The 14,072-nt window shown below is 30.3% G+C and overlaps 1 protein-coding gene and 2 long non-coding RNA genes across 4 annotated transcripts; 2 read left to right on the top strand and 1 right to left on the bottom strand.

Annotated features, from left to right (window-relative positions):
* The first annotated feature begins 456 nt into the window (after positions 1–456).
* Positions 457–3,973, top strand: LOC137810220 (protein AE7-like 1). Its single transcript, XM_068611379.1, has 5 exons — positions 457–631; positions 744–847; positions 917–1,016; positions 2,985–3,030; positions 3,496–3,973. Exons 1-5 carry the CDS (start codon positions 527–529, stop codon positions 3,594–3,596), a joined length of 456 nt encoding a protein of 151 aa, XP_068467480.1. The 5' UTR covers positions 457–526; the 3' UTR covers positions 3,597–3,973.
* LOC137810221 (uncharacterized) lies at positions 1,023–2,475 on the top strand. The gene is made up of 2 exons (XR_011080855.1): positions 1,023–1,708; positions 1,798–2,475. It is a non-coding gene; the product is annotated as an uncharacterized lncRNA (long non-coding RNA).
* A 5,203-nt stretch (positions 3,974–9,176) lies between the features above and the next one.
* Positions 9,177–12,223, bottom strand: LOC137810228 (uncharacterized). 2 transcript variants are annotated; one of them, XR_011080858.1, is made up of 4 exons: positions 11,935–12,223; positions 11,229–11,747; positions 9,343–11,011; positions 9,177–9,286 (listed from the first exon to the last, which is right to left on the bottom strand). It is a non-coding gene; the product is annotated as an uncharacterized lncRNA (long non-coding RNA). The 2 variants fall into 2 exon arrangements; XR_011080857.1 differs by lacking the exons at positions 9,177–9,286; positions 9,343–11,011 and having other exon boundaries at positions 11,202–11,747; positions 11,935–12,139.
* Positions 12,224–14,072: the final 1,849 nt, after the last annotated feature.

The raw sequence follows: 14,072 nt of genomic DNA, 5'->3' as shown, positions 1-14,072 counted from the left end.
TATTTTTAGATTTTTTATTTTTGAGATATTTAATACATAAAAAAAGAGGAAGAATAGGAGGTGGGTGACTATAAAACTCAGACACTTTCTAAAATGGTGTGTCGGTGTGAGATACTCGTATTGGACACCGACACTCGTATGACACATGTATGACACATATCCGTGAAATGTCTAATTCAAAAAATTACTAACAATTTTAACACAATTTTAAAAAAGAAAAATACATTAATTTTCTAAAAATTTAAACTTGTATAAATTGTTATTATGATTATAAAAATAAAAAATAAATCTCTGTAAACCAGTCATGAAAAACATCTTTTTTCTCCAAAAAATAATCTAAAACATACTTGTTCACATCAAAATCTTTATTGTTAATTTATATAATTTATAATTATATAATATATAGATTTATATAAGATTTTAGATATCTTGTGTATGCCGTGTCAGTGTCACTCTCATGCTGGTTTAAAAGCAAAAGTAAAGAAAGGAAGAAATGGTTTGCGCGTGGGAGTGAGAGTGACAGAGGATGACGTTGGGTCTGATCAATGCAAACCCTGTGGTTCACGCCAAGAAGGAGCGAATCGCTCGTTCCGAAGATCCTCACGCCGTTGATCCTCTCGATATTTATGATATCCTCTTTCTGTTTTCTGCGCTTTTCATTTCCAATTTTAACTTCACTGTTTTTTGCCATGCCTTCAACTTGATGCTTAACTCTTGGGATCCTTGACTTCGCTTTGACAAATTTCGTGAGGGATATTCGGGATCCCGAGCATCCTTATTCCTTGGAACAGCTCAGTGTTCTCTCCGAAGAATCAATCACCGTCGATGACAAATTGGGCCGAATTCTGTGAGTTTCGAAATTCTCCTCTTCTCTTTTCAGGATTGGTTTGTTCACTTTTCAATTGTTGTTGCTTAGGATAACTTTTACGCCGACCGTTCAGCACTGTAGCATGGCCACGGTTATTGGTCTCTGTCTGAGAGTGAAACTGAAGCACTATTTTCCTCCTCATTACAAAGTTTGTTCCCTACTATTCCTTTTCGCTCCTGCATGCTTTTGCTTTTCTCAATTATTGACCTATACTGTTGTGTTGTGAGGTGTCTTGTTTGTGGATTGCATGTCCTACTCCTTTTTTTTTTTCTTTTTTTTTTTAGTTTTGCTGGGAATTGATAGCGTGTAAAGTGTGAGAAAACGAGAGAAGAAACTGGAAAATAGATAGTGCGAATAGGTTTTTGTTGGCTTAAACTTCCTGTCACCTGGGATTTAATGCTAATGCATTCAGGCAATCAATCGAAACTGTTGGATGAAGATGGATAACTCGTATTTTCTAAATCGAACTTTTTAATTATGTGCCCAAGGATTTGAGCCATGCAGGCAGTGTGCCAATTTTTGAAATGCATTCAATCAAGCAAACCACTGGATGAAGATCGGAGGACGCATATTTAATCCTTAAAATATGTATCTGAGATTTGATTTGAACCAATCACTTTGTTTGTCAATTTATCTTGATAAATTAGACATAAAATACTCATTGAGGTATTGACCATCTGAACTTCATTCAGCGTTATTGATTCTTAATTGTGAGAATCCTTCGCGTCTGAATCGGATTCAATATTTTACCTATGCAGATTTCCTGGATAAAGTGTTGTACTTTTTTTTTTTCTTTCAATTGCGAATTTAAGATATTCAGTCCATCAAAATATAAAGAAGGTATTTTTTCTTGTCTTTTCCTTTGTATATAAATTATGCGACCAGTCTCCATTTCCATTATGCATATTGACAAGAATTTGACTAGACAGGAATCAGAGTGGTTATGAATCTTGGGGATGGAATGCTTGTGCCCCACGTATAAAGTAATGAAGATATTCATCGAGTGAATTGGATTCTAGCTTATTAAATGGGGTTGGATATACTGAATAGTATTTGAGTTTAAAGTAGCGGCTGCAATAGTGGGCAGAAATGCAGAAAATATGACTGGAGCAGGAAGGCTCCATAAGAATGACCTGCAAAAAACCTATTTTAACCATGTGCATTGTTTAGGGATGTTGATTTGGGATTTTACCCCCTCTTTTATTCAGAACTGGACTTTACTTTCTCACTCACTTCTGTGCAGTGCACTCTGTTATGAATTAGCACCTACTGTTCTTTATGAGGAATATTCACACTTTTCCAGCATCATCTAGCATGGCCAGCTGTGATAGTTTGTTATCCCCAATCTCTGCTCTCCATAGTTTCTGTTCATTCCTGAGACCAGGGTTTTAAATAGTGCACTGAAGCATAGAGAGCTGTGGCAGGCATATCAGATAAGATAGTGGTGCCATGTGTAGATTCCAAAAAGAGCTTTATGAACAGAGAAGTTAAGAATTTTTTTTGGAGGGGTGGGGGCTAATTTTGGGATTTATATTTCAAAAAATTGAAATTTGCAGCTGTAATAATTGTAAAAATGATAAAGAAGAAGAGCTTGATTTAGAAGACGATGATGGATGCTTCCTATCTTGGAAACTCGTAGATATTTATAGAGATATTTATTCAACCAGTCTCTCTTAATGACTTGAATTTTGAGAAATTTTTTTATCATTTTAGAGAATTTATATATATAGTATATATTATATAAATTACACAGAAAGTTTATAATAGCTACTATCATGCTATCCTGTGTAGCACTTTTGAGGCTGGCTGCTACATGCCACTATTTGAGATCTAAAACACTGCCCGAGACCTCTGCGCCATTTTCCGGCAAACCTGTTTACAGTCAACAGTGACCTCTTGCTTTGTTCTGTCCCTTGTTTGTTATTCTCTCTAAAACAGGTCTATCATCTCCCTGTCTTGTGCTAACTTCTAAGTTTTATGGTTGTGGTGTGTTAGTTCCCCCTGCTCCTTCAGGCTTTCTTTCTTTTCATGTTTCTTAATGCTGAAAAATTATTTTCATTCTGCTCAGATTATCTCCTCTCTGATAATTATCCCATCCATTACTTTCACTTTGCAGGTGGACATCAAGGTTTCTCCTGGATCTCATGCTGACGAAGAATCAGGTGAGGTTTAAACATTTGCTAACATAACAACATCTCAGACTTTTCCTGTACCAAAATTTGAAATGATTTGGTCATGTTCATATCTTGTAGATTTGATAGACATTAAATATGGGGGGGAGGGGTATTTGAAGTTTATTAGATAGGAGGGTCTATTTAATATCTCTATTAAGAGGGAATTTCAACATGACTAGTCCTGTAAATGAGATTATCCATTTACATTAAGCCTTTTCCTCTCTCCTTTCTTCAACTTTTTAACCTTCTGTTTTCAGCAGCATTTAACATAGTGAGAGACACCATCTCAAACAACACTAATTTTTGTTTGTGATTCTATTATCTCCAAAACTACTATGCCCGTCATCTTCATGACACTTTTACTTTACCCCTGTACCTTACTGAGAAACAACAGTTTCCTTTGGATTCCTTCCTTCCTACAACATAATAATTCTTGAAATCTTCCTCATGCAGTCAACAAGCAGTTAAATGATAAAGAAAGAGTTGCTGCTGCCTTGGAGAATCCCAACCTCCGCCAGCTTGTGGATGAGTGCCTCTACTCCAATGAACTGTGAGCTAGGAGACCTAATACATTAGTAACTATTGTACAGGGCATTTACCGCTTATGATTTTCTAAAAAGTAGTCCATGTATATGGAAATTAGTTGGACGGTGCTTACCTTTCGAGAAGCTTTATCTCTTTGATTCCCAACGTTTTCAAATTGGATTTAGCATGTGATAATGTATGTAAATCAAGTTAGGCATCATCATGTCATACCCTTGTACCTTTCACTGCAGATGTGCTTAATCAGTCTTTTTATGGGTTGACCCGGTCCTTACACTCATAGTTCATGCCATGACGTTTAATTTGTTATGGTGGAAAGTAAGCATCATTTTGAGACAAATGATAATTATATTTGCTGATATGTGGCATGATGTTTAATTATTTTTAATTGAGTCAGGCGTGTTGTTTTGCTGTCTGTTGGTATTTAATGCCAATGCTTCTCGAAGTGGTGTTTGTCTTGTAAACATTCTGGTACCACAACCTATGATTTCCTATTTCACATAAGATTCGCATAGATGGTCAATGCGGTTTGGTCTGCTACAGAAAAATGGTTTTTATTTTTCGTGGAGTGAGGTTGCTGTATTACAGGTAAGCCTCATCCATGATTTACGGATAAGGGTGTTGAGTGGTTTCATTGCGATTCACCAATAATGAGATACTAAAACTTAAGTCAAACCCAAGGAATTGAGGTTGCTTTGGTAATTGGAACATTGTCAAATTTGAAGTGGAATATCACTGGTGGCGAACTTACCAAACAAAAGAAAATGAATAAAATTAAAAAATTCAATCATTAAGCAACTATTTTTTAGATTATAATTACACTTTTAAGATAAAAAAAAATATAGATAATTTTTCTGAATTCTTCCAACCAAGGTCTGAAGGCAAGACTTAAGTCTCAACCTCCATGATCCAGCCCAACATTTCCTTCTCCTTTTATTGCTTTTGCTTTCGCCAACTCGGCAACACAAATTTTAATTTTGCGGATTGAATTCCACTACGGGAAGAAAAGTCAAAAAGTCAAAGCCAACAATTCTAAGCAAAAACACTGCATGTATCAAAGCGATATTACTATATAGAAAAAATATTTAATGTTTTGCAAACACTAAAGTCACATCGATCAATCGCATGGTTGGGATTGGGACGCAGCAATTGAATAATATCCATCCAAATTTGACTCTCCTTTTCCTGTGCACATGAAGGAATCTCCGACCAAATAAAATGAAGACATCATTCCACCATTTGCCAAGTCCCATAATTCCACGAACTCAACCAATTTTGGAACCAGAAATAAAATAAGAAACCAGATTTGAGGTTGATGGAGTTCAGCAGAAGTTTGAGGTTGTCAAAGTCTCACCGCATACTGCTTTCATCTGAATGTGGCTACGAGAGACTCTCACAATCGATGAGGCTAAGTGGTGAATACGATTTCAGTGAAAAGTACAAGAAAAACAAAAGGGGTGAAGGGCTTCTTGGTAAAGTTTTCTCCTTTGCAAGAATTTCATCTCCCCACGAAGAGCCTAATAAGATAGCAGAGAGGGTGGTGAAGAAGGAGAAGAAACGCTCTTCTTGGCTTCCCGATCCAGATAGACGCTGGCCAATTCAGGGATGGTGAAGTGTTTAATTTGTTTCTGGTTTCTGTGTTTTGTTTCTGGTTTCTTTGTTTCAGGGATATGTAATCGTCTCTTTTCTATGTTGTTTTGTTGGAGATGCTACATCGATTAGAGATGAGAATATCTTATTATATAAGTGGATGCAAACCTCAATCTCGTAAGTCAGTTTTATAGGATTGAGTTAGGCTTAAAGTCCACTTCTTAATATGGTATCGAAATTATTTTGAGTCTATCCTAACAAGTGTTTATTGAACTTATCAAGTCACCCACTGTCGGACCGGATCAATTATCTCACACAGACTTTTATAGAGTTTTGTTTATAGATTTGAGTTATGATTGTCCAATTCTTAATATGTTTGGTATTTACTTTTGGGATTCATCTTTGCTTTTCTATGTCTGTCCTGTAGATGTAAACATTATTATCGGGATTCATAATTCAATGATTATAGTAAAGAAATTGGTGAAGAAATATCTGTTATGTTTTGTGGGAAATAAATTAGTCTAATCATCCAAGATTTTAGTTGTTTTGATCAGTTTCTTAAATTACTCTGTCATCTGATAAACAAGATTACCAATCGGAAAATTCTAAAGTGGGTAATCTAGACTCTTAACACCGCCTTTAAAATATTTAATATATATTTAACTTAATCATGATTTAATTTCTCAATTGGACTTAAGATTGATTTTGTCTTTCGTATTTAAAATTGATATTTTTAATTCGTATAATTTAAAATAATATTTTTCATCTTTCTGTCTAAATATTTTATATCTAAATGTATCAAAATAAATATTTAATAATCTGAATATAAAATCAAGACAGGATATCGTCTAAGTTATTCATAATTATTAGTTATATAACAAATTTTATATTTGAAATATAAGAACTAAAATAAGTATTTCTAAAATTACAAATACTAAAAAATTAGTTTTAAATTTGAAGACCAAAAATAAACTTACTCCAAATCTTAAAATGTAATAAATTATAAACCTGATTTTTTAACATGATATTAAATTCGTTAGATAGTCCCCTTGCTCTACAAATAGTATGTTTTGAATTTTAAACATGCAAGTAAAAAACTTGCTAATGATATGATTTATTTTTTAAAAAAAATTGTGAAAAATTGGTACAAATTTGGACTTATTAATTAATAATATAAAAAAAAGTGAGAACACTTAAAAATAACTTTACATAGTTTTTTTATGATTTTAAGTGTAAAAGATTAAAAAAATTGTAAGTAACCACCTTAGTCTTTTAAGGTGGTTTATTATATTAATATTTGCTACTATGTCAAATAATTTTAAAAGACTTTTTTTTAATCGTACTAAAATATGTCAAATATGTAAAATATATGCTACTAAAATATTACACTAATCATACAAAAATATGTCAAATAATCACTTTAGTTTTTTTTTTAATCATACTTTTGATTTTTTTTTTCTTCATTTTATAAATTAGTGTAAAAATACCCTATCAATTTAAAGACCTAACTGACAATATTTTCTTCAAAAAAAACCATGATCTCTCTCACTTTAGTCTTTATATCCCTTTGTCTTCATTTTTAATTTATCTTTGACAAAGTTACTTATGAAAGTCTATTGATGCTAAACAACACTATTATTTTAAAGAAAAATTGAACTTGACAAATTAAAAGAAAAATCCTTTAATTATTGATATATAGAATGGATTATAATACATTGAATTTAAATTAAGCAATCACTTTCATAACTTTAGCACTATAATTTTGTGTAAAAGCCAAAAAAATCAGATAAAAGATCACTTAAATAATTACACATTGTAGATGCTATTAGTGTATGAATTATTATTGTCATAATTTTTTTATGTAATAAATCCTTTTATGAAATAAAACTAGCACTGCACATAGCGAGGATTGAGCTCGATACCCTCTTCCAACAAATTGTATCACTTACATTAACATCTTAAATGAACAATTACCACCTTTGCTAATTTATAACGAAATCAATAGAAACAATGCAATATACAAAAGGAGATCATTTAAAAACAATCAAAAAATTACATATAAACTACTGTTTTTACCTAAAATGTATTTGAAGAATGATGTAATGAGGATCTTGAATTCTCTCATTAGGTAAATTTTTGGTTGGTTTGTAAATAGAGGAGTAGGTCCACCTGAAAATTACTATTCATGTTTAAGTCACTCATAGCATAAAAGATGATAATATGTGCGTCAGAATAAGTGTATAAGTGTATGGGATGGTGACAATATGATAATCATTATGATTCATAAGTAGTTGTTCAACAATTATAACTCATTGAATTAGTCATTCAACTCATAATTGATATTTATGGTAATTAGTGTTAGATTATAGAATATTGATAGTCAATTCGAGTTGTAGGCATTCTTGATTTTATAACGGGTAGGTACACTTATGAAGTTCAGACACGACTCTTAATTAGTGAGTTTATGTGTTTGACATGTATTGCACATGCATAATATACTCATACAACAATATAGATGAAGTGTACAATTCAAAAGACATTTTTTGGATCAATGACAATTTTATCACAGTTTCAATACAAATTTAAAAAAAAGGATAAATGAGGTGATTTTTTAAACACGATAAATTTTTATTATAATTATAAAAATAAAAGAAAAATCTTATATATAATGAAGACTATTTAGATTATGTGTTGATAAAAATGTTTTTATTTAATCTCTTATAATAATATTCTTATATAATGTGAAATTTTTAAAGTTTTTAATTTATCTTTAAATAAATTTCAACTAAAATATTATTTTCAATAGAGATTAAATGAATTATATTCAATTTTCATGTTTTAAATTTTAAATACATAAATATTTGACTTTTATTCACATAAATTTTTGTTTTTTTGTTCATTTATATTTAAATACATAAATATTTGACTTTTATTCACATAAATTTTTGTTTTTATTGTTCATTTATATAATTTATAATAATATAATATATAAATTTATCTTATCGTATGTTACATTTTAAAAATTATAAAAATTACATGTGTCTTTGTGGTATCTCGATATCAGTATTTATGAATATAAGAGTCTTGAATCGTGTATCCCTCTAGTGAATTTCTTGGTCTATCCATGGGAGATAAATAGATGCAATGAAACCTAAATCCCATAAGAGAATAAGTGATTATAGAAGAGATACGAATCACCAGACAGAAAAGCATAGTTTCGAAATTGACTTTTCCAAGAGAAATTGAATTTCTGTAATAAATATCACAAAAATACCCAAATTTAAAATTAATTTTAAATACACAATACTCATTTTTTTTAATAAAGTTTACATTTCTATAAAAATAAAAATAAAAATATTATTGTAAACACATTTAAATACATTATTTTCTGTTAAAAAATGTGTACAAGATAGATCATAGATTAAATTGTTTCATTAAATGTAAAAGGTCTTGTGATGATAGATTCTAATTAAAATAAATTTTTAGATAATTTAAAAAAAAAAGATGATTCTAAAACTAATTAACTCTCTTCAAAATGGAAAATTATTTTATACAAAAAAATATTTATACAATAAAACGAGTATTGAGATTCTCGAAACAAATATTCTTCAAATATATAACTAAAATTACACTTTGTTTTTAAATTTTAACATTATAGGTTAGACATAACTAAAATTCAATAAAAAAAATTAAACAAAGAAAATAATATTGTCGTATTGAAGAGCGAAATTAATACGCCTTCTACGTTCTTATTATAGATTTATTTTTGTTTTCTTTTATTTAAAATCACTAGTGTATAGTACTTTTATAAATATTGTGTAAATTACTTTTATAAATTCAATACAGAATATGCAGATCAGGGTGGATTCGAACCACCATCCTACCAGAACATAACTGATATGCTCTGATCGCTCTTCCGTTTTGAGCTTACAGATCTATCATTCAATAAACTAACTATACTAGTGATAAAAAAAACACCATATTTACGATGAAGAACAACATGCACAACAACCAAAAATAATTTTCATTATTTTCAGAATGCCTTGAAACAGGTTTACTCAAATGCTTTCACGGATTATAAAAAGCATCTTATCTAGTGAGAAAATTCTACCTTTTTAATACATATTTCAAAAAAAATTCCACACTTATCTACTGAAAAAATTCTACCTTTTTAATACATATTTCAAAGAAATTTCTCCACTTTTCATACTAATTTTATCCTTTACATTTCCTTAAAACTGCATTATTAATTAAAATAATAAAAACTACTTTAACCATATGCAAATCTAAGGGTGTGACTGCTTGCCTTTAAGCAGCAAATGTAGTTTATCATTTCATTGTTCCAGTTCTTTAAATGTATTAAATATGATTTATTAACAGGTCGATATCCTTTATATCCTTTATAGAGGTCGACATATTTGTTTCTACTACTAAATCATGATAATAATATATTATAAAGAAAAAAAAAAATAATGCTACGATCGTAACTGGGACAAAAATTCATCCCACTACATAACAAGCTATAAAATAATAAAAATAATAGGATTCAAAATAAAACCTGCATAAATAACAATAGTTCCCCAGAAAAAAAGAGTACAAAAATTTTGATAAACTATTTTGACATAAACTAAATAGTTAATAAAGATGAGAGGCAGAAACTAAAAGTTCAATGGCCATTGCTGACTTTGATCTTCGAGGTTAAAGGCATATAAGCTCAAAATACAACCACTATCACATAATAACAAACCAAGTGCAACGCAACATCAGAATAACTTTTATCTACAAAGAGAACATTATGAATACATACTAATGAACAATATTATCAACAGAAAACCCGTACAATTATTCGTATTCAAATAACTTTCGTAAACTTGAAATTCTGAGCAGTTCCTTATGCTCAAAACATGAATTACCAAATATATATAACAAACTGATCCAACCATAACTGACTATAAATGAACATCTGATAATGACATTGAATTTAAGGTAAATGAATGAGGGGATTCAGTAAAAACATCGTTACTCAATTTAAACAAATGCAAACTGAATTAACTTGGAAGAAAAATATACTTTGCGTGTATAGAGCCGAAATTTTCTTCACCTTAGAAATAGAAGCCTAAATCAGAGTCCTCCACAATCCACACGATACTTCATCACAGAGGCCTTCTTCTCTCATGTGTAATGCCCGGCCCCGGCAGAAGCCCATCTTCTAATAATTGTTGATACTTCAATGTCGACATAAGATCCCATTGGCAAAGCATAACAATGCTGCAATCCTGACATTATACGCTTTTGAAAAATAACCTATTTCTGCATTACAAACGTTGCCTGCCGTAGCTGAACTAATTACAGGTAATCAAATTTACAAGTATATGGTACAAAACCGGCAATACAGTGATCAATCTTTATAAGGAGACGTCACCGGATGTATCAACCTCAAGTGAAATACAAAATATGATAAACATAAACACAACGATAACAGATTATTATACCATGGATCGCTATTTTAATTAAGCAAGAAAACTTATTGGTTGCCATGGAACGATATTTCAATAAAGAATAAAACTAATTATTTTGCCACATGTAAAAAGTATTGATTCGATATTTTATTCAGGCAAAATATTATTAGACAAGACACATGTAAAAAGGAGGAATTTGATTATTATGCCATGGATCGATAATAGTAGTTTCTGAGTATTATCGTATTGTTTCATAAAAAACTAGCTTAATGACTAACTGAATAAGTAATTCATAATTAAAATACCACTAAAAACCAGTTCCCGATTTTACCTTTAAAGAATGAAACTACTGATGAACTCCACCTAGCTTCTTCTGCCTATAAGATTACCAAAAAGTTCAGATTGATATTCTTCACATTACCAACTTCTTAAATCAAATATTAAATCAAATTAATCGGAAAATGAGACAAATTCTTAGTTCTGCTGCAAATCGATTCTGTTATTTTAAAAAACAAATATGAGGTTGTTGTTTTATCTTCAATTATGTGAAATGAAACACCTAAACCCTTTCGAGCGTAAATTAATGGATAATACCTTATAGTTGGAGCGAATCCTCTGTTGAATCCCTCTGGTGCAGAGATGTATAACGGAGTGGAGCGACAGAAAGGTAATAATAAAAGGCATAACGAAAGAGAGCAGAGCACACACCACACGAGGGAGAGACCCCGGGCAACTCCCGTGCCATCTCTCCCAAAACCAACAAAACTTTTTTTTATTAACAATTATTTGACCTGCCAAGCAAGCGCACCTGACATGGCAAAGGTCGGATGACAAGATCACTCAGGATTCTCGACCCTAAACGACTCAGCGTTTAAAGGTCATTCATCCCGATATCTCCTACATCCACATATTTTCCACCTCAAAGCTTCACATCATACAAAATTTTACATCTGAGATCAGCAACACATGGAGCCCTAGAAAGCAACACCGCTTCTGGAATAATCCAAATTATCCGACACAAACATCCATCCACAACGGTCAAAAGAGCATCAACTGACGGATCCATCGTTCTATAGTTGGATCAGCTTTCTTCCCGTGGATTCTCTCACACACCTGCAAAAAACACCTCAAGAGGCTTGGCATATACAAAGACCAAAGAACTTTCTACGAAGCAAGGAAGATGGACACGATGCGCACACCTCTATACGTAGATCTAAGCCTCCAGGCATCGGATCTATGAAAGGCCGACAATATAAATTGAAAATAACAAAATCAAGACGCTAATAACATAAGACCGAACCTAATCGCAGCAAAATCCCGACGTAAGGGTGACCGTACCAGGCCAAAACCACCACGGGCGTGTAGATCTCGATCAGATCCATTCAGATCCAGTCACGAAAGAAGCTTCAGAGGAAAAGGAAATAATAGATCTGAATTTACAGAGAAGAGGTATGGCAGAAAAGTTGTTGAAGATAAGGCAGAGAAGAGGAGGCGCTGAATGAGAGAAGGAAGAGAACCCTAAGCTTTCTTTTATAATGGGATTTTAGGGATCCGACGGTTGAGATTGTTTGTATTGACGGTGAGGATTCAGTGACGTGTAATGTTAGGTGCGGCTCATTTATCGGTGGGGCAAAGCTGTTTGTTATCTGTCTCTTTACAATAATAGAGGGGTATTTTGGTAAATGAGACTAGAATGATGGCGGTTTGGTGTTTAATCCACATGGACGGCAACCACGCGCTGGCTTCCAACTTTCCAAGTTCGCGTGGTCCTTACGTCTCATCAGATTGCGTTATTCCTACGTTCCTAAATAAATTAAATAATAAATGCTATTTTGTTGACTGACCTGGTCAACAATGTTTTTATTTGTCTAAGAATTAAACTTAAATAAGTTTTTAGCTTTTTTATTTTATTTTATTTTAAATATTATCTTTCGAAAATATTTTTTAAAAATTTTAGTTTAAATTTTTAAATCAACATTAATTATTATTTTATTATTTATATTCTTATCATTGGTGTATTTTTAGTTAGTTTATATATATATATATGCACGTAATATGAAATAGAAATTATAAATATTTTATTAAAGTCACCAAAAAAATTTGGTTTTTATTTTTAAATAGCCTTAAAGAAAATTTGAAAGAAATGGAGGGAATACAATTTAATTTAATTTTGAGTGTTTAATAAATATTTTTTTCATAATCAATACGTAATAAATTCAATATTTTAGTTTGAATGTGTGCTATTATTGATGTTAGTTTTATCAGTTAAGTTGAAACAATTTAGAATATTGAGTAATAATATGTATTAAGCCTTTTTATTATTTATATTGACAAAAATATTAATATATATATATATAATGAAAGAAAACTTATTCCTTATCATAATGAAAAATAAACTAATAAATCAAAAGATAAATATAAAAGTCAACTAGATTAATTGTGAAAATTTATATAAAATGTATAAAAGTAATCACGTGAAATTTATTTAAATCCAATAAAAATAAGTTGTATGTGATTATTTTTATAAAAATATTAAATGTTTAATTAAATTAGATTATGCACTTTAAAAAGTTAAGATTTTTTCATTGATATTTTACATGTTCTCGTTAAATTAATTATAATTATTTTATATTAGTTTTAATTTGTGGAAAATTAGGAAAAACAATGATTTTCTTATATTATATTTGAATAATAACTAATAGTTCTAAAAATATAAAAGATTGGGCATTTAAAACAAATAATTATTTTTAAAGACCGTAAAGATTTGAAACAAATTTAAACTAATTTACTTCATAAATTGTGTATTACTGAATTTGTAAAACTAATGTATTTGCAAGCATTATATAAATTTGATATCATGCTCGTGGTAGATGTGTAAAGAACAAGAAAAACCTTAAACATAATAATCTCTATATTGTAAAGGATTTTCCAAAGCCTATTCAATGTGCCCAATGATATAAGTAAATAAACTATTTAAAAACTCTCTAGTTTCCAAAACATGCACACTGATATACTTGAGACGATGGGATTTTCATTGAAAATTTTCCATCTTATTAAGTGTAAATAAATGTCACATTTTATTATATTACTAAATCCTCGTGCATGTTTTATAAAAAAAAAATCTAATATTGTGTTTGGATTGGATTTGAAAAGGGAAATAGATGAGGGTAGAGAGTGAAAAAACAATATTATTAGATTGAACTTAAGTAAGTAAATTTTAATGAAAACTTAGTAGATTGGATTGATCTGAGTGAGAACAAATTATAAAAAATGTTTATATTAAATATTATTAATATGTTTTGTACTTTTAAAAAAAAATATGTTTAAATTCCACTTGAAAAATGAATGATTATGTTATGATTGAAAAACAAATAAAAAAACATGTATTGTAATATTAAAATTAAATATTTATATATATATATATATATATATATATTA

The sequence above is a fragment of the Phaseolus vulgaris genome, chromosome 2, assembly GCF_000499845.2.
Source record: "Phaseolus vulgaris cultivar G19833 chromosome 2, P. vulgaris v2.0, whole genome shotgun sequence".
NCBI classification, from domain to species: domain Eukaryota; kingdom Viridiplantae; phylum Streptophyta; class Magnoliopsida; order Fabales; family Fabaceae; genus Phaseolus; species Phaseolus vulgaris.
This window is presented reverse-complemented; position numbering and strand designations above follow the sequence as displayed.